The sequence below is a fragment of the Perna viridis genome, chromosome 7, assembly GCF_037379345.1.
Source record: "Perna viridis isolate PV_CMFRI_1.1 ecotype Kerala chromosome 7, ASM3737934v1, whole genome shotgun sequence".
Lineage (NCBI taxonomy): Eukaryota > Metazoa > Mollusca > Bivalvia > Mytilida > Mytilidae > Perna > Perna viridis.
The window spans coordinates 37757560-37780882 of record NC_142451.1 but is presented as its reverse complement, the minus strand read 5'-3'; the positions used below and the strand labels follow the sequence as shown (position 1 = coordinate 37780882).

The window sequence follows — 23323 nt, the reverse complement described above, 5'->3', positions numbered from 1 at the left end:
GTCCCTGAATTATATTCTTTTGATTTTCTCTACAATCGTAGTTCCCTTGATAACTCCTCCGCAAGAATCCATAAAAACAACGCTACGTAATTGTATCAGCTGTAGTTCTTGGTAGATATTCCTCATACTACGTAACAAATAATTCCAACTCAACTTAATAGACCTATGAAGATGTTTTCAAAACGATCAAATTTTATCGACAACATATTTGTCCAGTGTGGAAGAGGCGTTTTCATATCAAGACTCATACGTTATATCAGAGCTTGTCGCAACTACGCAGACTTTTTGTATCCATCTACACCATGAAAACTCATTTATCAACTTGTTATAGCTTTCCTTTCCTCTTTCGTCTACCCTGGACTTGACTTTTTATGCGCACCTCGGTTGCAGTTTCCAAAAAAGCCGATGAAGCTAACCCTACCGGTGCACCAGGTCCATGCTTCCTGTTTTAGTGGAGTCCGAGTTGCTCATTGACTTTTGTTACTTGTATCTATTATTTTGGTAGTTTTATGTTCTTTGTCGTATATGTTTTTTTCCATGTCTGGTATTTGTCCCTGAATTTCAGAAAGTGACACGGTTTCTGATTGCATAGAAAATTTCGATTATAGGGAATGACTGTTATATATTTTCGGTCTATTTGAAATAACCTCAATGCCCGTGGTTCACAGTTTAAAATAATATGCTACGCAGGTTAAGTAGTGTGCACCACGTGATTAAGGTTAGTTCATATAACAGTTATTCTTTAGATAAATGGATTCTGGAAAGATGGCATGGAAGATGTTGATGAATAACAACAAATTTTAGAAGTTACCCATAAAGAAACTAACTTTCAGACTTCCTCGTTTGAACAATTCTCTGTTGATAATAAACCAGTCTGGTTTTTTTTGATATTCTGATATTACAAAGAAACCACTTTCATTGGACATTTGTTTTTAAAAAAAACTTTTTTAACGCAATACGATTTTTTTAAATTATCAATTTCAACATTCATTTACTACATATTGCGATAGAAGGATTGCCATATCTACAAAAGTGACTTTTCTCTCGGTCAATATGTTATGCAAAGCTTTATTCCCGAAATATTTGAAGGAACTACCAGAGTAAAAAATGTAGGAAACACTTTCATGCAATATTTATTTACATGTACAATATTTCGTATAATGACCAATTTTTAAAATGTCATGATTTTCTTAATTAGAAGACGAAATTATGATTTAAGGTCACAATCTTTTATTTTCAATTGCATAAATGATGTAAAATACTTTGAACCATCTTGATGTAAGCGGACATAGTACGTATACTGTTTTTCAGTCTTTTTTAAATTTTTCATTAGATACACTATTATTGTCTTTATACTGCAATTCTTATCACATTTTTTAATCAAGTATAATTTTATATGACAGTTTTTTTACATGCCTTTTCCACGTGTGGCCCCGATAGTGACAATACAATAAACAGGTAGTTTATCCAATTTCAGGAAGAAGGCGGAGTCAAATAGTTATATGCTGTCACTGACCGCATATCATAAAAAAATATACTGAAAATGCATTTTGCTCCCTCAAATAGAACGATTGCAGTATGAAAGAAATTTTATTGTTTATGTAAAAGTTTGAAAAATAAATAATACATATTTATCACGTTTTTGATCTGGTTACAATTTTCAATTTATGTTGGTGTTGTTAAGATGTTTTAGAGTGGCGGACTGCCTTAGTTATTGTGATGTTCTGAATTAAGTGAAAACACCGCGGTTAAATATCTGAGTTTAATATACCAAAGATAAAAAATGTAGTTAAAAGACAATAAGAAGCAGCTTACGGACACAATCTACAACCAAATATTAAATTAAATGTAACAGAGCAACTAAACAAATTAGAAATGGATCACGTGTTTCCTTCAGAATCACACACAAATATACGCAGTTCTTGTCTAGTATATTACATGGAGAGAAATATACGACGACTGGATAATGACATGTTCCATTTTTTTTATTTATATGCTTGTGGTGTCAACAGTAAATCTTTTTGGGTGATTGTGGTCGGTAGTTATTAAAAATCATAGTCTTTTCACAAAACATTTTTTGTAAGAAGTTAAGCGCGAGATATATGTTCATTATGGCTCAAAAGTATGAGTAGATAATTTTTTTCGACAGTTTTATCTTAGCTGATTAAAAAGCAATGCTTTCACCGTACCTGTATGGCTGGTCAATACATGTATCACCTGTCGATCGCCTTTTTTTGGGTCCAATATTTTCTTCGTTTATCAATTTTTAGTTAATATGACCTTATAAATTTGGTACATTCTGCATAATCTATTCGCGATATCCTGAACAATCATCGTATGGATTTATCGATTATCATGAACATAAAATACTTCCCGATTTTCTACGCAGAGGATTGGTTAAGTCTTTTGTATCTCAGTAGAAAGAATACCTGTTTTGTAAACAGTGCGAATATTGTCATTTTCTAATTCTTTTTAACGCCCGAGTTAATCAGTTTTTTATGGAGTTCGTGTTTCTCCGTTTTGTGTGTACTTTTACTTTCTTGTGATAGTTTAACGTGTCATTCGCTTGTATGCCAGGTGCACCGGTAGGGTAAGCGTCCTCTAATATTCTAGAAACACTCGCCGAGTTGCCTATAAAACGTCAAGTCTGGGGTAGACGAAAGAGGAAAGGAAAACTATGATACGATGAACAAATCATTGAAAAGAAGAATATATAATTGTGATTGGTTTCACTTATGAACATATCAAATCTGGTTGCATATACGGTGTAAACGACATATTAAGTGTGAATATCTTAATTTACAAATTTCCTCCGAACTGCAATCAATCAAATGAAGAAAGGAAACTCTTGTAAAATGACGATATCATACGTAATATTATTTTTACACCAAGGTGCAATAGCCCGATGAAAAACTAAGACAAGTTATAATCTGTAATTGAACAAGAAAGTAAACTTGAATTTAATTTGGTGGGTTTTTTTTTGTTTTTTTTTTTAATTCATAAATCACGTCTTGTTTGTGTTTCTTATAACGTTTGCTGCTTAAGGCACCATGAGAGAACATCTTGTAAGACTTACATTCATATGACACCCCGATTGTAGTTAACCTGTTGATGTAAGTAATTGACAAAGAGAAAGAAATTTTCAAATGCAACTATTTATTGTAGAATTTTTTTTATTAAATACATCATCAATGCGCCAGTCCATGAAATTGAATGGGTTTTGAATGTCCAATTATTTCTAACTAATCTCTTGCACTAGTAATACAGGTGATCTAAAAAAAATAAACAACAACTCAATTACACTCCGAAACATACCTTTTGTCACAAATAAGATTTAAAAGAAACAATAAAAACATAAACACGTCACTATCGTTAAATATTCTATTTTAATTTTTTTTTTTATTTAATTATTATATTGACGATTATTTATTCTGTATAAAAATAAATAACGTCTTCAGAAAAGAAAACAGAAAACCATTTGAATTGCAAGAATAATCCTAAGATCTGATGAAGAGATACTACAGCATTTTCTTAGATGAATGGCATAAAGTATATTAATCATTGTACAGAGTACAAAGAACAACTTAATCCTTAGAACACAATACTAGATGCTTGCATTACACAATATCAAAACGGGAAAAAAATGTCTTATATACTTACATAATTTTTCCTCAAAAAATGTTTTCGATAGAGCACGATTATTTCAACAAACAGCGAAACAAAAGAGCTTAATATTTATATGCCCAAAAATAATCCTATAGAGGAGGTTACTTTCACCACGAATGGGTTGCAACTATTTTCGCAAAATTATTTTCAGAAAGGATTAAAAAAAAAACACTCGTTAATTTATTTGCTCCAGAAGAGCATGCATTTCAATAACTTTTAAGGTGTGAACATTTATCTTCTTGGAACAAATCGCGACATTAACACGACATTTAGAACCGTATACTAAGCACAGATTATATCATTCAGTTTTTACAACATACCACAGTTTGATCCGGCATAACCATTAGCGCATGTGCAGTAATAAGTATTATCAGTATTATAGTAGCATGTGCCGTGTGCACCGCATGGGTTATTATAACACGGGTCAATTGCATCTGAAAAAAAAAACAGAAATTAATTATATGAGGATATCTTCTCGATAAGACCTTTTGGAAAATTTAAGTCCACTTCTCTTTTCTTCCGCTTTTATAAAAGTTACATGAAATAATTCTTATCTGCTTTCACAAGAGTAATATCATATAGTTAGACCACACTCAAGTACTAAAGAACTTAAGGAAACTTAAAGGTGTCATATTCTGTCATTCTGAATGTTATTGATGACTGTAAAAATAAATTCTTATGCGTTTCAATCTTCATGTCATAATAAACTTAATTGTTTATGTTATGTCAGTGATGTCAGTGTCGATATAGTTGAAAATCGTTAAAAACTTTCATGAGCCTTTCTCAAATAACAGAATTTCCCTGAAAATGTAATATTCAAGACTATATATACATGTACGGTGAACCAAACGATTTAGATACATACCACAGTTTGTACCGTAATAACCACCAGCACATGTACATGTATACGTACTACCCGAATATGTACATGTACCATAATCACCACATGGATTGTTATAACATGGATCTACTATCTCTGAAAAAGGTGGGAAATTTAAATTAGGACAAACTATTTAGACCTCTGTTGGCAAAATGCATGTTATAAGTCATTTATATCACAATTCTTTCCAAACTTTTCTCCGGATGACCTAAGATTAGTTTCCGAATAGCCTTTTGTAGTGATCCTACAGTTGACGGACAGTTCAGTATTAAAACAAAGGGAATTTTTTTGTATCACCAATGGCTTCCACAAGTGTGATAACGTCTATTCATAACCAGACTTGTTAACTATGAAAAAGGAAAAATAAACAACGCACATGCCGTCCCGGTTAGCATAGGCACTGATTGTGGTCATGTGACAAACATATTAATCTATTACAAGAAGTAGGTTGATTCTGTTTTTATGTAAGCGACACTGATACACGAGCAAGCCAACACCAATGTATTGATTTCATGTTTATTTCTAATTTGAAGTAGAAAATAAAGTATGTTTATTTTTTTTCCAATAATCATGTTCTTTCAATTTTTACATCAACTGAGATTTGTACAAATTTTTCTTCATATAATAACAACCTTTGGGCTCTAGACAGATTATTGTTTTTTGTGATAGACACAAATGTAAGTTAACTTTCAGTCGGACTGAAATCAGGATCTTATTGCTGCTAAGGTCAAAGATTTAATGTGTTCTGATTACCTTTATGAAGATTACTTTCTCTATCAAATACGTATCAAATGTACCTACCACAATTTTTCCCGGAGTATGCTCCTGAGGTACAGTGGCATTGATAAGTATCACCTGAACGCACGCATGTTGCGCCATTTCTACATGGATTTCCTGCACAGGGGTGTTTAATTTCTAAAATACAAGAAATCTTATCAGAACATGCACTTGGAAAAAACGCTCTGTTTTCCATTAACTTTTTCAAACATGTGAAACATGCAGCTAGTTGAGTCTCCTTATGCCTTCAATGACAGGGTCTTCAAACATGAATCAACTTTCTTTGATCCTGTGAATTTATATACGCGCATGTCTTTATCATTGAGTATGATCTAAATTTATTCATAGAAAAGTCAATATACTCAAATTATTTTTTTCATATTTCTTATGTTTTGTTTACCCCACCTTCTTTATTTTTTTTAATCTATCAAACGAATAAATACCCCAACCCCTTTTGTTCCCCTTGAAAACAGAACTATGATTTCGTTTCTTATCATTACTAACTTACCACAGTTGTTTCCATAGTAAAGGTATGGACATCTACAGGTATATGTATTAGAATCTTTGAAAAGACAAGTTCCGCCATTTTGACAGGGTGCATCTGCGCATGGGTGTTCTGAAAAGTTAAAGAGGAAGGGTTATCTTAATGTTATACATGTAGACAGAGTCAGGCAAAAGTAATCCAGAGTTCGAAAGTTTCTGCTTGTTTTCTATAAAATATTAGTAAGACCACGCCTCTTTAGAGCCATAAAATGAAGGGTTATTACTGAATTCATAGCATGTACTCACTTCTACAAGGAATACCATAGTAGTTATCAAGACACTCGCACCAAAAGGCAGTCTTGTTGTATCGGCATGATCCATAATCTCCACAAGGGTTGTCATGGCAAGGCCAGTAAGAATCTTAAACAGCATAGACAAAGTTTAAACAACAAATCTAATTAAAACAGCCACAAAATATTTCATTCTATAAAAAGTTTCATACAAATTTTTTTTTATCTAGTTTCTATAATGTTTTAAACATAAACCTATATATTAATAATTGAAAATCTTATTATCGACACTATCAAATCATGCAATAAATCCCTACTTCTAGATTTTTCTTAATTCAAGTTTATTTAATTCAAACTGATCATTTAATTTAGTTTGGTATTCCAATTTGCGTGTATTTGCAGTTAAAGTACTTACCACAGTTTTTGTTGACATATCCTTTAGGACATGCGCATTCGTACCCTGTGTGGTAAGTTCCAGTATTGCTACACACTCCTCCATTCTTACATGGATTTTCAAAGCATGGGTCATCTTGATCTGAGATGGAAAGTGAAAGTAAAATGACAACCTTTTATAATCGTTGTAAAAAACTGTGTTTTACAAACATTTTTCAATAAGCCATAATATATTTCGTCTTGAATGATAGATCTATCAACGTAAGGATCTGCAACCTGGAAATTATACGGCTTTTAAACTCATCTTAAACCCGCACATACAAAGTTGTGTCCCATGAATATCAAACATTCATCTGTTAAATTCTGATGTCGTTTTTCCACCACTTGCCAACAACACATGTAAAATGTAAAAAAGTAGTAGGGAACTAAGTTAAATGACGATAAATTAAAACGTCAAGATACATGATAAAAAAGTTAACTGCGGAGAAAGATTTGGGCTTCCTTTGATAGAAGACGGGTTACCTAATGGAATGTCTTACATAGTTAACTGATTAATTGGAAAAGTGGATTTAAACTTTCCATCTGACATATATTGTTAAAATACCAAGTGAATAAAATAAACTTTAAATCTCCTTGCCAGTTTTCAAGTTAATTACCTCAGGCAATAGGTAATTAGGCAATGGTATTTTCCTCAAGATCCAGTAAGACCAACGCTATCTCCGAAGTTTACAATTTTACTTGTTGTAATTATCAATGGTAGTAAGTACATACCACAGTTAGCTCCAACATATCCTGTGTTGCAATGGCATTCATAGTTGTTGCCACCTTTATCAACACAGATACCGTTTTTACAAGGATCTGGATTACAGGGATGAGGATGATAACCTAGAATTATACAAGTACTATCTTTAAAAAGGGACAGGAAATAACACATGGCACCCAATTTTAATTTTCGATACAGTTTTTTCGAACGTCACTAAGTTATCAGTATATGACCAATCGGGAAACAGAATTGCGATCAGGTGACTTGCGTTTCAATGGAAGAGCGTCTTTAAGGTCAAAGGGTAAAAAACGAAGTTATACGGACTGCGTCGATACAGAAGATTTTAGCCTTATGTTTTCCTTTTACACTTTGTACTCAAACTCATTATTGAGTACTTTGAATGAATCGAATTAATTATATGCAGATTTTTGTTCAAATTAAGCAAGAAACATTTTATCCTTGTGTTACATGTCTACTTTTTCTCATCCAGTTTGCACTGAAATGTTTATGTTTGATGTCAAATTTATACTAACTCTCACAATAAGTTCCATAATAATCAGTCTCACACACACATGTAGCGACGTTATCTTTGACAACACATTTTCCGTGAGATCCGCAATCTACGTTGTAGCAAGGGTCATAGACATCTACAGATGTAAAAAAAAGTTCCAGCTCTTAATTCCAACCCAGATTAAAGAAAGATAAAAACACCCGTTTGACAATTCAATTTGTAATTTCTTTTTGGTTATAACTAAACTTATAATTTAAAATTAAATTGGAACCAAACATAATCTTAATAGGCATATATTGCCATTTCATGAAGTTGTTCATATGACTCAATTATAGAAATATATATTTTATAATTGTCAAACATATAAATCAGGTACCTTTCAAAATAAATGATCTCCAAAGTTACACCTATATCAACAAAGGCAATTTTTAGACAATGTAAATCAAGGAATTAGTGCCAGCATCATGTTCGAAATTACATTATTTTGGACTAAATGCGATTGTATTTTTTCGGAAATTGAAATAACTTTGGCTTTGACAATGATGACATTCATTGATGTGACTCTTCGCTATTGTGAAAACATCTCAAATATTTTTTTTCCTGTAATGGACAATTCGCGCTAATTTCCGAACGTTGTTCGGAAGAAACTTGGTTCAAGGAGGGTTGCATTGTAAAACTTACGGCATCCGGTTCCACTATACCCTGATATACAAACACATGTGTAACCATCTGTGTACGAGGAATCTGGTACACATGTCTCATGTTCACCGCATGGATTGGTTGAACAGATAGGTACAGCTACAAATGTATAAGTACTTATTTGACAGTGTAAAGAGTGTCGTGTCTGCAGAAACCATGAAATGAAGAGCTTATCAGCTAAGAGTATCTGGATTGTGATTCGTTTGTACTGACGTGTATCCATCGCAGATGATAGCAAAAAATTTGAAAAAAAACATAAAATTAACAAGAAGATAACATATGAAATACATTATACTTATTATAGAAAGAGTACACTTCTCTGTTTCGATAAAGAGACAAAAATCGCCGTACCATGTCTTTGAAATGAAATTTCTCCTTAGCTTTTATCGTTATTCCTATCACCAAGGTTTCTATTTTCACAAACTTGATTCGGTCATATTTTTTCTATAAGCCGTTCGTTCTTTACTACACCTAGTTTGTATAAACCCAACCGACAGAGGCATGTAGTAGTCGTAGTCGTAGGCAATGTGCAAAAACTAAATCAAGAATCGTTACAGTACAGAACATCTACTTACAACAGCTGAGGCCGGTATATCCGATATCACAATGGCATGTGTAGGCATCATTTCCTCTTCGTTCACATTTTCCATGGTCACAGGGTTTATTATCACAGGGGTCGGAATATATGTCTGCCAAAACAAATTGGGAGAAGTTTGTAACAACTACTAAGTTATCTCTGTCCAACACTACGATATCATCCAATACTTAAGCCAAATATTGAACAAATCAAATAAATCATTGTTTTTAGAAAAACAAAGTTGTTATACTAAATGATTGAATACTCTACCATCATGGTTCCTTCTTTCTGGTATTTCATATCTAAGTAAATTGATATTTTATGCAACATTAAAAACAACACTTGTTACTTCTTTGTTCGTTATGGTGAATTTCAAATCTTATAATTGTAACTTGTTACTTCTTAATTTATCAAAAAGAATTAGTTTTAGATTCGGATGTCTATTTTTTTTCAATATAGAACTTAAAAAATTGTGGACAATTATATTATAGACTGTTGACACTAAATATGATAAACATGGTAACGCTGAAAGCTTTTTTTTCAAACCATCTCTGTTTCATAATCATGTTTTCTTATATATGTACTTTTTTCATGAACTGAATTTTGAAAATTGTCGTTTTCTTTATTTCATTATGGAAGATAGAATATAATTTTCGTCTAATTTAAAAAAAAAACAAACTGTTTTTTAACGAAATTAAAGGCGGTCTGACTTTAACGTTCTTCATGTAAAGCACGTGTACCTTTGGAATTTTTTAACCTGTATTTTATGTTTCGACAAATATAAGATGGTACCAATAATATTAAGGAGGTACACCTAAGGTAAGGGACACAACTCTTATATGTCATTCGACAACACTCGGTATGTTAGAGATTTTGAAATTTGTGAGACTGCATATTTAAAAAATCAAAATTACATATGTATAATATATAAATCGGTGCCAGACAAGTAAAAAAAATATTTTGCTTAATTGATTTGAGTAAAAGAAAATAGTTTTCCGTTTTAAGGGGTACGGGTATTCATGTATTAACATGAGGCTTTCTGTTTATGTCTGTCAAATATTCATAAAGTAAGTGTGAAAAAAATTAAAATCGAACAAACTACAGTCATATAAAAATGCAATGTTTCGCACATTACTTTTTTTGGCACAAATAAAACAAATGAAAAATATGGTGAGAATTGAATTCCCGGAAGAAAATTCGAAAAAGAGACCTCAACAACAACAAGAATTATATATGATTGAAATGAACTCCATTTCATCCTTGTAATTTCACAAAATATCAGGTTTCGGAGTCAAGACACTTACCCGGCACCAGTGTAACGTAAAAACACGTAAGTGATTTGAGAATTTTTCATAATTATCAGACAAGTCAGAAATAAAAAAAAAACACAACGCAGCAACTGGGAGCTCAATTGGGTAAAACTGGTCCAAACAGAGAAAAGACAGATCTAGATGCTTAATAGTTTAATCGTTATATTGACAGTTTGTCAAGAAATCCAGATGCCATAGATTTACTTTTAGAACAAGAAACGGCGTCCCGTCAATATTCCTGAAATTCATAAATATTAAGTTTTATATGAAAAGACCAATACATGAGAATGTGTGTTAAGGGTTTTATTCAGGAAGTCTTCGGTGTGAAGATAAATTTGTCAGACCGTATGTTTCAATGTTCACGCAAAGATTGTAATAAGAAAATATTGCTTTCATATTGTCGAGATCCGGGTAAAAAAACAGCAACATCATATTTCATACAAAGATATGAATTATGATTTTTTAAAAGTTGAAAGTTAATTGAAAATGAAAACTAACAAAATATCGATTGTTATTCTTTATAGGTATAAATAAGTTACAAATTTAATGAGGACTTACAATCATTGTAGATAGCTGTTGCATTCCAAAGAATTCAGATTCGCAAATGAAACCTTAATTACTATCTGTTGAGCCTTATCAATCAAATATTTACTGTATTGATATGTTTTCTCTTTTTAATTTTTTTAAAATTGTTTTATTTTCCATTAGGTGTCAGTCTATGTAAGAATTAGGCAGTGGATGAAACATGGTATGGAAAAAACCCATCCTTTTGACAATGTAAATTGACCATTTGCACCATCAGAATCAAAGAAAAAAGACAATATTTCCATATCATTTGGGCAAATTGAGTTATAATTTCACTGAAATGCACTGAAAATGTTCAAGGGCAGATAATCTATCAAAATACTCATTTTTTCTAACATCCTATTGAAAATTTTCTAAGCAAAGCCAGCGATGCAGAGATCAAATAATGGTCTTATCAAATAAAGACAGTATCCTTGAATGATATTACATTGTCAGTTAGGAGGGGTTTTGACATGCATGTTTCTGATTTTCCCATTTTGCCTAATTCTTACTAACACTAACACTGAATTGTTCTACTCTACGTTAATTGTTATTTGTATATATTTATATTAATGAAGAAAATAGTCCATTTCGTACAACGGAACATCTCCGTTTCATGCTTACTGTATAAACTTGATGTATAATGAAATGCAGTATTTTGGAACAAAAATGTGAACATATCAGTGTTACTTTTGATCGCCTAGTACAAAGAAATAATGCAAGTGTGACAAATACTTCGCAACAACATCAAACCTGTTGTGAGTATGAATTCATTCCATATTAGTAAATGTTACATTTGCACGTATTGTTGTTGCCGTTGACAAGGCATGGGCGCCAATCATTCGATCAAGCAATAATAAAGTGACCTCACTTACCACCACAATTTGTTCCATAATAATATGTGTCGCATTTGCACGAAGCGGTGTAACCACTGACAACACATGTCCCATGTGGTCCACAATTGACACCGTCGCATGGGTTACTTTTTGTGTCTGCAAAGGATTAATGAAATAAAATATGCGTCATATTTAATATGTATACATGTGGGTCCAATCAACAATCAGTAGGTCGTGTACTAATAGAAATGATGAGGGGTATTGATAAGCATTGTGTATTACAGATATTTGTATTGCTGAATTTATTTCTTAACAATTAATAGCACATCAATTTGATACATTTTTAACTTGCTAAATAGGAAGTTAAAGGCTAAGAAATCATAATACATTCATACAACTTTCGTTACCATCCTAGTTCAGCTATTTAAAGTTTGAAGTAATTTTTGAGATGTAATTTGCATGCATTTCAAAAAGAAATTTAATTGTGATTGTATACTACTACTATTACGAGAGTGGAGTGTCGTAAGTTAGGAATTTATTAAGATTATATTGTACAATTACTCATATATCATTTACATACCACAGTTAGTCCCGCTGTATCCCGTCTGACAGATACATTTGTACTGGTTTTCGTTCTCAGGATTTAGAACACAGACACCGTAACCTCCACACGGGTTGCCGTCGCATACACTTGAATGATGGTAGCTGTTGTCAACTAAATTTAGACAGTAATTATTTTATATACATGATTAATATGCAAGAAGTTTCTGATTCATTTGAAAATCCGGATTCATATCACGTATACGAACAAGTCAGATACCATCTTTGCTTTTACTAAAGTTTGTTTTATCCGTAATGAAAGATATTATTACATGTGTTTTTCAAAGTTGAAATAGTTTTCTTTTTTAAAAAAAATCGCATATTGCTTGGAGTTAAACAAAACTCGCTTAACATTGTAATCAATATATTTAACACCATCTCATAGAATTGAAAACAGGTTAATGTATATGTATTCATCCATTTAACCGGAAACTTGTATGTCTATCAAAAAGTAAACGACCCCGGGGGTTGACATGGAAAAATAGTTGTATTTTACCGTAGTCTTTACAATTGCTGCTTTTATCACAACACTGGTAACCGTTCACCAAAATGTAGCATGTACCACCATATGGGCAAGGATTCGGGTGGCATGGGTTGTCGTCATAACCTAAAATGAATACGTTAAATCACGATTCAAAACGATTTCTTTGTGTTTCGGAAAGTACTGTTTTGTTACATCATTTTGTTATGCATTTGATTTCTGTTAGCGCATGACTCAGTGGTGGATTCAGAAATTTGCAAATGAGGATCCTTACCTGATGCCTTTTTTTACCAAACGACGTGCAAAAATGGGCAATATATTATATTGTGTTAAAACTTTCATGATAAAAATAAGCTTACACATTTATTATTTATCACACTATAGTCATGCTTTCTTGGTATACATCAATTGAAACATTTGTCCTAAGAAATTTAACATTCTGGAAAATTGTTAATCTCAGAAGGAAGCCGTGCAGTGTCAAATGTCTGTCGCCCTCTTTGGTGCGCCTATAGTATCTCTTTACTCTAGTTAGTCAAAATGAGAAATAAAATTTTGAAACGCTCAAGATTGTTTGTAAATCTTAAAACACCAAAATGACTCCTCTTTCTTTCCTTATATTTTCATGAAAACTATACAACACCATAAATTAGCATTAAAGCTGCTTTCAAACCGCTCAATGTCTAGGTGGTAATCAATTTAATTTTGCTCTAATCAAATTTAAATATTTTATGGAATGTTTCTAATTTTTGTATAACCCTTTTTGTGACAGTTAACACTTATAAACCACGAATCTATGACATGATAGTCAAATCTTTAGTAATTGTTTCGTTATCAAACTGTTACTGTGTTTGGGATTATTTGAACCGTGAGGTGCGGACCAATCGACGTTAATGACGACAAAGTATCAAGACAGTTTGCACAAATAATCTGGTTTGCTCAAAGAAAACCAACCAATCAGAAAGCTTGTTACAAATGAAATTAAATGTTTGTTCCAAATCTACAAGTATCGTCTTAATTTTGAGAAAATGTGAATGTAAGGCACTCAGACAGTACTTTGATATTAAATATAAGATATTACAAATTAAAATTTGATTTTTTTTATAGTTTAATGTTTAATTTATATTATTATTATTATTATTTATTTATTTATTTTTTTGAGGAGGGGGGGTACTGTTTCCAAATGGATCTCAATGATACATCCACCTTACTCGACAAATTATTGTCCTGTTGAACTCCAGACGGGATTTTCATATCCCCCAATTTCAATTTCAGTGATTAAAGTTTCCGTTCGTCCGTCCATCTGTTCGTTTGTTTGTCTTTTCATTCCGATCTCGTCTATTGAAATTCCGGAATTGTAATAGAATAACATCTTATCGTTATCGTGATAGAAATAGGCTTTCAAATTCTAATTTATCATTAACAAGTACTATCTTTATTAAAATTGTTCCTTTAACTTATAATTTTCTACATTTCACACTGGAAATAACATGTGACACGTAATTTTAATTTTCGATACAGTAATTTGGAACGCAACTAAGTTACCAGTATTTGGCCAATCGGGAAACATAATTGCGATCATGTGACTAGCGTCTCCATGATAGAGCATCTTAAAGGTCAATGGGTAAAAAGCGAACTATACTGACTGCGTCGGAAAAAAATATGTTTGTTTATTTATGTTACTGTAACAATTATTTTAAAATCAAAAGAGCTATGCTTGAGTGTTGTAGAACCTTTTTTTAAACATCATGCATAGTCTGCAACCTCTTATCTTTTCAAGAAGCAAACGATAAACTGATGTTACATTTATATTGTGATATATTAAAAAAGACAAGTGTGAAAGAAACTAAAATAGTTTTATGTAATGACGTCATTCTCGTATTATGTAAAGCATGAACCTGCAATAAACGGAGCATTTGATGACTTCATTTTGATGATCGTATGGCTGAATTGATTTCATAATTTTATGAAAGTTCACATGACCATCAACCCATATGCATTTCTTATTTTCAATGGTGTTTCCGAAAAAAAAAAAATAAACAAAAAAAACAAAAAAACAAAAAATAAACAAACAAACGCTAATAAATCCAATAATGACAGCAAGCGAATATCTTGATTCATATTTGAGCACACAAAGAACAATGCAAAAGTAAGAATGTAACTATGTTTAAGTATACTTGCAACGAATTAATAAAAAGGAAAATAATAATGTTATTTTTTTTTCAATCACATTTGAGAACTGAAAATGCCTAACTATATCTATCGAAATATTTTCTATCAGGTGAATTTTTCACGTTTTAGTTTAATGTATATATAGGGAATATTTCCGAAATTCTGCAAGCATATTTACAGATATACAGTAGCTTAATGTCATTTGCCAATATTGTTTAGAGTTTCGTTTTCAGATAAAACCAGCTGGTAGAATCAGTTAAAATATTACATGTAAAAACGGGTTAGCAGCTCTTTTGTCCAACATGTACTAAATATTTCAAGGATCTGAAAGTTATAATTTCGATCTAAAAAAATTTTGAAGAAATTTTCAATTTATAGTTTCTTTTTTGTATGATAAAAGCGAGTAATAGTTCGTTAATTATCATTACTTTTATTATTATTATTATTATTATTATTATTATTATTATTATTATTACTATTATTATTATTATTATTATTACTATCAATCTTTTATTTTATTTTATTTGTTTATTTATTTATTTGTTTAAATCGGAGTGACTTTCTCTGGCTTACTTAGATTGAACCCGACAAGAAAATGTCAATAGAAATTTTGAAAATTTGGTTTCTTTTTTATAATAAAATCAAACATGTAAAAAGGTACTCACAGTAAGCAGCGGCGAAAACCAAAAGGATGGTATACAATTTTTAACTACAGTTTATACAAAAAATACTCACAGAGAGCAGTGGCGATAACCGCCAGAATGATGCACAATTTCAAATACATCCTTAATGTTCTACAAAGAGATAAATATGGGGAAGTATCGAAATTCTTCTTGCTTTATGTATCCTTCTTCACATTTCATTTACCTCTATCATACGTCAGTATATAATAATTCAAAACATCTATAGTTTCTTTTGATACATATATATTTTTCAATATTCTCTTGATTTTGGAACTCCCAGTTTTATCTAATGTGTATTTGCTAGCTACAACTCCTCCTATTATTTGGTTTCAAATTGCTACAATGACGAAACACGTTTTCTTTTACGGCAAAATAATAGCGTTTTAGTGAGGCAAATTACTCTATCGATACGTATGTTCAAAGACAACGTACTAACATTCACCAAATGTCCGCTTTAATGAAAATTACTAAATATTTTATGTTTTTATAATGGAAAAAATACAACTTTTACCTCGTCTGAAGTTATTCCAACAGTTGGCGTGAAAATTCAAATTCGATTCGAATTACTACGCTTTACTAAAATGCCGAATGATAGTTTTTCAATGATACTTCATTTCATTACAGCGTCATCTATACAATAATATGACATCACTTTAAAATATCATATATCTGAAAAGTATCGAGTATATTAAGGTCGCCCACATTTTCATTTTAAATAAGCATCTGAAGTTCAAGGTCCTAAATTAGATGATTTAAATATGCTTGAAAGGTTGCATGTATCTTGTGATCCTAATCCTGAATTCAAAACTTCAAGATCTAATCGTAAATGTATGAAAATCTCAACCATAGTCTTCTGAATCATGCTTTAACGAAGTTTTAACAAAGGGAATGATTTGATAGAACTTGTGTTAAGTGTTAATGAAATCCCGTAAACTTTCAAAATCAGAAATTCAATTTCAATGCAACATGGGAGTTCACTCTTGCTACAACTATATACATTTAATTTCAAGTGTTTTCGTCCTCTGGTTGTCTTTCTTTGTAAATACTCTTTTTATATGGTCAAAAAGGTTTTAGACAAATTGCATGGCGAGTGTTTCGGAATTAACCAACCCCCTTTTTTATTCAAAACGAATATTGCTGAAATAGTTTTGTTCGTAATTTTTGGCGAATCAATGCATTAAAATTTCATCTTAAACGCAAAACATATTAAAGAGTATTCAAGGGAATCAAGGTTCTAACGAAAATCAAAAGAATGTAATCCACGGACAAAGATCAGACCGGGAAAACAGATTAAACTCATCTTTTGTAATCAATACGCAAAAAGGGCATATTTATGTGGGGTGAAACTTGAACAAAATAAACCCACCCAGAAGTAGTTTACATGAAGTTAATCCTTTGTTTTGATTTGAAAGATCAGTATGAATTATAATGATAGTATACCTGTTATAGTAAGTGGGACATACATAATATGACCTTGACAAAAATAACAATTTACCTCTATGACCTGCAGCCTAAATACTATACTTCATCCATCCAGGTGAAACTACAACACCTATTAGAATACTCTAATCCAAATAGGGTTATATTTAATGCTCGAACAATGAAATGTACATGTAATTGTACATCTGACCAAGATTTTGTGACTTTTTTCTCGTTTATTCGGCTCGTTTAGGCCGAAGTGATCATTTTTTTATCATCTGCGACTAAAAGATATTTTTTACAAGTTCATTCCAGAAAAAAGAGTGCAGATTGCTTGTATTAATGGTATATCAAAAGTGAGATCAATGTGATGCATGATCTAATTCTTTAAACGTTTGAAGGCGGTGTTTTATTTCTATAGGATTGAGGATGTGTCAAAACTGTGTTCATGTAATCTGTGATATTGACGCAGCTCCGTGGGAATGCGAGTCTAAAACCAAAAACACGAAGACAGGTCACTGTATACTCTCTGTAAGTATATTGTATACTAGTCTTCAGATCTTATACAATTTTATATGATAAACTAGATGTATGTTAAAAATCCAAAAACGTAATTTTTATTTTTGTTGGGGAACATCGAAAAAGTTTGCAAAAACATCGGGATTTTCACATCAGAATTGTATTCCAAAGAGAAGAGATTGAAACTCAGAAACAAAACAAAACTATCAAACAAAACCAGCTTTTGATTTTTTGAAAGGATTTATGTATAATTGTTTACATGCTTCTATACTTCATACAAATAAAAAAGGGAGAAGCAAAATTTTGCAGTTACCGTAGGTCATTTAACTTACATTTACAGATCGATGGTAAAGGAAAACTTTTGTCCAAACTACACGATATTCGCGATGAATTAACATTCCGTATTCTCAACAGTTAATATCCTTTCATCTGTGTCAACCTCCCATTCAACCCATTTAAAACATTATATTTATCCTGCAACTAGGCCTCCTACTTCATACAAATACAGGTTATCAGAGAACAGGTGCGTGTAACCATTTTTTGGGCTGCTTCGATCTAATACATGCCAAAAAATGAAAAGATACGTTGTTATATTATTACCATTGATCGGGGTTTTTTTAACAACCATGACTACACTTGCGGATCTCGCAAGGTCGACGTTAAGTGTTAGTTAACCAACGGATGTTGCAGGAGCCTTTAGAATACGTACTACAATATTGACTGGGCTGCTGTGTAGACGCACTCAGTCTGGCCTACTCAAAGGCCCCACGTGGGTCTGAGAGCGTTTCGCCACTATAAATACATGTAACAGTCGTGGAAGTAAGTACGTCAACCGAAGAGAGAATTAAGATTTTTTCCCTTTAACAACAATATATAAATATACATTGCCGAAAAATGTGAAATTTATATCTGCTCGCTGTTCTAACCTGCATATCTAAAGCTCGTACAAATACATTTTATATTTTCCGGCAATATACGTGTATTGTACATTTGTATATAAATGTGAAATGTCCCTTTTTGTGGGCGATATGTCAGTAATCGATGCAAATATATCAAGATTGAAAAAGGGGGAGTCAGTGTTCATATTTTGTAGGTTTTGACTGATTGTAGGCGAGGTATATTCCAGTACATGTATTAAATCATCGTTAGTCACTCATTGAATAACGCTTAACGATGGGATATTTTTCTCTTTCTTCCTGAATTTGATTGTATTATCAAATGATCGACAATTTATACATTCATGTTATACAATCAATCCAGTTTCCAGGAGTATGTGTTAATTAATTCCAGGAGTATGTGTTAGTTAATTCCAGGAGTATGTGTTAGTTACATTATCACTTGTCAAGTTGGTATATTGTACTTACATTTACAATATCACATGAAGCTGCTGTGAACAAATTGAGAAAACCACGTGGGCCAGTTGCAGAAAGATTGATTGATTGATTGATTGATTGATTATGGTTTAACGTCCCGTGGCAGATATTTTATCCATCCCCTCAAATACCACGCTTTAAACAATCTTTATTCTGATAAACCCTATATTTGGTACAGAGACACATAACATATATACAATACATGCTATACAAAACTATTTACTGATATATTAGATACATTACAGTATTGATGAAGTTAGTCAGGAGGACTTACTCTTTTGTTTATAATTGTAATAAATGTACACTATTATTCAAGATTTTTTTATCTTTCGTTGACATTATTGCCCTAAAATCTAAAATACATGGGCGCTTTAATATAAGCTCCTTGTTGATATACAGTTTTGCAAGTGATGGACATTTCATAATAAAACGGAATTCGTCCCCTATTTTTAAGTTACATAGATTACAAAAACGATTTTCTCTGCTGATATTTTGCCAACGACCTGTTTCTATTGGTAATCTATGGTTAACTGTTCTAAATCTACATAATATTAAAGAGTTTTTTCTCATTGAGAGTTTTAAAATATTCTTCAAAACTAAGAGTTTCTTTATAAAGCCTATAGTGTACAATTTTCGCACCAATTGTGATACTTTCGTGTCAAGATTGTCTGTACTGATCAGTAAGAAATAGCTTAACCTTGCATTTTAACCATTCAATGTTCAAAACATTTTGCGTCAACCAAGAAATATTTGATAGCCCACACTTATCTAAAGTTTCTTTAACACTCTGAAACCGCTTTAAAGTTTACATTTTGCCTCATATACATATTTAGCATCAGTTTATAAGCGATACATGGGATTTTACACTGATTGCCAGCAATAAGTTTTGACCAAAAATACACCATTCTCTGTTTAACATCTATAGACAATGGGAAGCGACCAAGTTCTTCATATATAAAACACGAAGCGTGGAAGATTTAAGATTCAGTAATAGTTTATAAAACTTCAAGTGAACTTATTCTAACATATATAAATTGTCAAAACCTCAGATTTCAGAACCATACAAAAGAATAGGCTTAACAACTTTATAGAAAAGATCTAACTGACAGGAAGTAGTCAGTCTATGAAATTTGTCCTTCTTTAATTTCTCGTACATGGCTTTTGTCCCCTTGTCAGCCTGTGCTTTTATAGCCTTTTTGAAATTACCCGTTTTTGTTAATAGTGCTCCCAAAGAGTTAAAGTCTTTCAACAATTTGATGGAGAACCAGCGACGACCAATTTTAAAGTATTTGGTGTGACTCAGTCGGGGATCGAAGCGGTCACGACATCCTGCACTTGGGGCAATCACGCTACCCGAAAACTACCAAGGCGGTTCGATGCAGAAAGCAAAACGACAATTGAAAAATAGACTGAGTACAAAACAAACACACACAAACACTCTCGCGTAAAAACTGGAACACGCCAAAATCAATGTATACATGTAGTATATGTGTTATTATTTATCGTGTTCCAAACATTTTGATATATTTTTTTTCAGAATTTGAACTTGTCAGATCACGTATTCATCAATGACGTAATCAAGAAACATAACATCTATAGAAACATACATTCCGCGTCGCCATTACGGCATGCCGCTGATCTTACTGCACATGCTCAATGGTGGGCAGAATATTTGGCTGCAAATGATGAGTTTCAACATAGTAAATGCATCCTAAAAAACAATTTGATTGGAGAAAATATTGCCATTAAGTTCACAAATGGAGATAAATTTACAGGTAACCAGTGCAAATAGTAAAAGAAAATACGATTTTTGACTTAACGGGGCCTATTAAATAGTCCTTCTTCATAATCCCAACTTTGACTTCGTTTTTTAAATTTTAAGCAAAGGAAAGTTACTCTCCAACTTGACAGCCTGGTTTACTGTAAGATTGAAGCAATGGACAGCAGCAGGCTTCAAATTCAAATTATTAATTTATTAGGGCTGTTGTAAGTACATGGGTACAGGTAAACTTACGAAAGTGAAAATAGATTTAGGTTCAAAGAAAAGTGTTTACTGTTCTTTCTTTCCCCAGTGAAACCGCCAACTAGGTTGCCGTGTGTTGTTGGGTTACGTCCCTTTGAAAAAACTTCGTTAAATTGCTTGCATTCCGTGAATATGCAAGAGGACTATTGATGTCGGTAATTTTCCTTTTATCGAAAATATTTTGTAAAAATACTGGTAGGTGTATATTCTGCTGTAATAAATTCTGATTATAATTATGATTATTGTTCTTTTTTTTTTTTTACTTTATTTTGTGAGGTATGATCTGATACCATCCGAACAGTTGCTTGTCCGCCTGTTCGTCCATCCTCGTCCACACATTCCTCGATGGTTTCCATACGATAACTTAAGTGGCAGTTATTATAAAAATCAGACAGAAGGTGATTCATGCATGTCAAAAACCCACCAAATTCAGATTTATTTCTTGTTCAGTTACTTATCATATAACCAGTCTTAGTTTTTCATTTGGTTGTTGCGCTTTTGAGAAAACAGTTGTATAGATTGTTCATGAAATTGGCATTTTGCAAGAGTTATCGTTCTTGATTAGGTTTGATTTGGTTGATTTTAGTGGGAGATAAATCATGTATGATTTTCTAAAAAGTGCAGATCTGAATGCAGAAATGATTCTCGTTATGTGAATGTATAGCAAATGTAAATTGAAAAAGCATTGTTTGTTTGGTTGGTTTTTTATACACCATGAATCACTTTACCATTGGTATTGTCTGAATTTTATGTGGACTGGTACTTTAGAAGATTTTGTATGAATCATTATTTATCATTACAAAGGATCACATACATATATCTACCATATCTCCTTTAAAAATAGTTTTCTGTTTTTGAAATCATCTGTCTCAATCTTTTTTAAATAGTATTTTATATAAGAGGTGATGCTCTGTAATAAAATACTGTCTTTCTGTCTGTCTGTCATATTAAATTAGGTTTCATTTGCTTTTTTTGAAAAAGAGAAGGATCTATACTTGAATTTTTTTGGATATTCATAGAAGAAAAAATAATACAAAAAAAAAATAAATAAAAAAAAACAATAGCCTAAAATGAAGAAAACGGTTGTACCCAATAGTCGCATGTATTTATTTTTGTTATTTTGTTTAAAATATATAAGTATACAGAAAGTAACATGCGGATTTTCATATAACCCTTGTTCTATGGAGATCAAAATTATATGGAATTTACTTTAGAATTCAAAATTATGGGAGACAACTCTGTACATGACGCTGAAATACAATAAAAACTATTGGATTTTTCGATATGAATTATCTCCTAAGAGCAAAGAGATTGGAATGAATAATGATACATTTCATCATATAGACCTATAAAGCAACTTATTAACAAAAATTAAAATATGTACCTTTTTGGGGGGTGGGGTGTATCACGTATTACAGAATTTGCATAATTCTTACAGACTGCTACTTAAGTATTGTTTATGCACAAATTCATTTACCTGTACCCATCCCGAATTCACGTGGTTTACATTTAAACAGGAATCCATCATCATTAATTGAATTGTTACGTAGCTGTAAAATTAGTATAATTTTCATACCTGTAGTTACAAATCAAATACATTCCGATTAGGCTTTGTCCTATCAAATTTCTGGCTTCTGTGGAAAGAATGCGAAACCTCCGGGCGGATATTAAAACAAACTTCTTCATGAAACAGAGATGCATCAGTGATGGACATAAATTTGAATTAATCATTATTATATTAAAAAATACTATACTTCTAACGTTGCTAAAACAATCCCATTGTGTTTTGCATAATTAAATTGCACTTTTAAGATTTCTTTTCTTTTTAATTAAGTATTTGCACTCACATTCAAAATACTTAAAATGAACAGAGTTATCTCGCTTTGATAAATCGGCATTAACGGATTAACATATGACAAAATGACACTCATTATAATTATGTGCATGCAAAACTTCAATTGTGTAAAGATTATGTAAAATAACATATGTAGTTTACTTGCAGTGTACAGTGACAATTTCTTACATATATTTTAAGTTTGTTGTCGTTTTTTTTTATAACTGTAAGTACAAAAAAACTACGAACAAAAATATACATGTATGTTCTACATCAAGTTAGGAAATAAAGACCTCTTTATGTTTTAACGTTGAATTATTTTGTTTTGTTCTAATTTGTTTTTGTTTTGTCTTTGTTTTTTATATTACTTTTTTCTCATTGAAATGATCATTGTTTACACAAAACAGTCGAGTACATACAGTATATTCGTAAATATTACACTCGGGACAAAAACCACTAAGTACCTATATCGC

The 23323-nt window shown here is 31.8% G+C and overlaps 1 protein-coding gene across 1 annotated transcript; it reads right to left on the bottom strand.

Moving 5' to 3' along the window:
- Nucleotides 1-3139: 3139 nt before the first annotated feature.
- On the bottom strand, nt 3140-15892 carry LOC148612569 (protein glp-1-like). Its single transcript, XM_088594151.1, has 15 exons — nt 15735-15892; nt 12846-12956; nt 12330-12464; nt 11789-11905; nt 9038-9151; nt 8445-8561; nt 7786-7899; nt 7261-7374; nt 6512-6631; nt 6113-6226; nt 5832-5939; nt 5348-5461; nt 4532-4642; nt 3987-4100; nt 3140-3272 (listed from the first exon to the last, which is right to left on the bottom strand). The coding sequence occupies exons 1-15, from the start codon at nt 15781-15783 to the stop codon at nt 3256-3258; spliced, it is 1569 nt and encodes a 522-aa protein (XP_088450277.1). The 5' UTR covers nt 15784-15892; the 3' UTR covers nt 3140-3255.
- Between the last annotated feature and the right edge of the window lie 7431 nt (nt 15893-23323).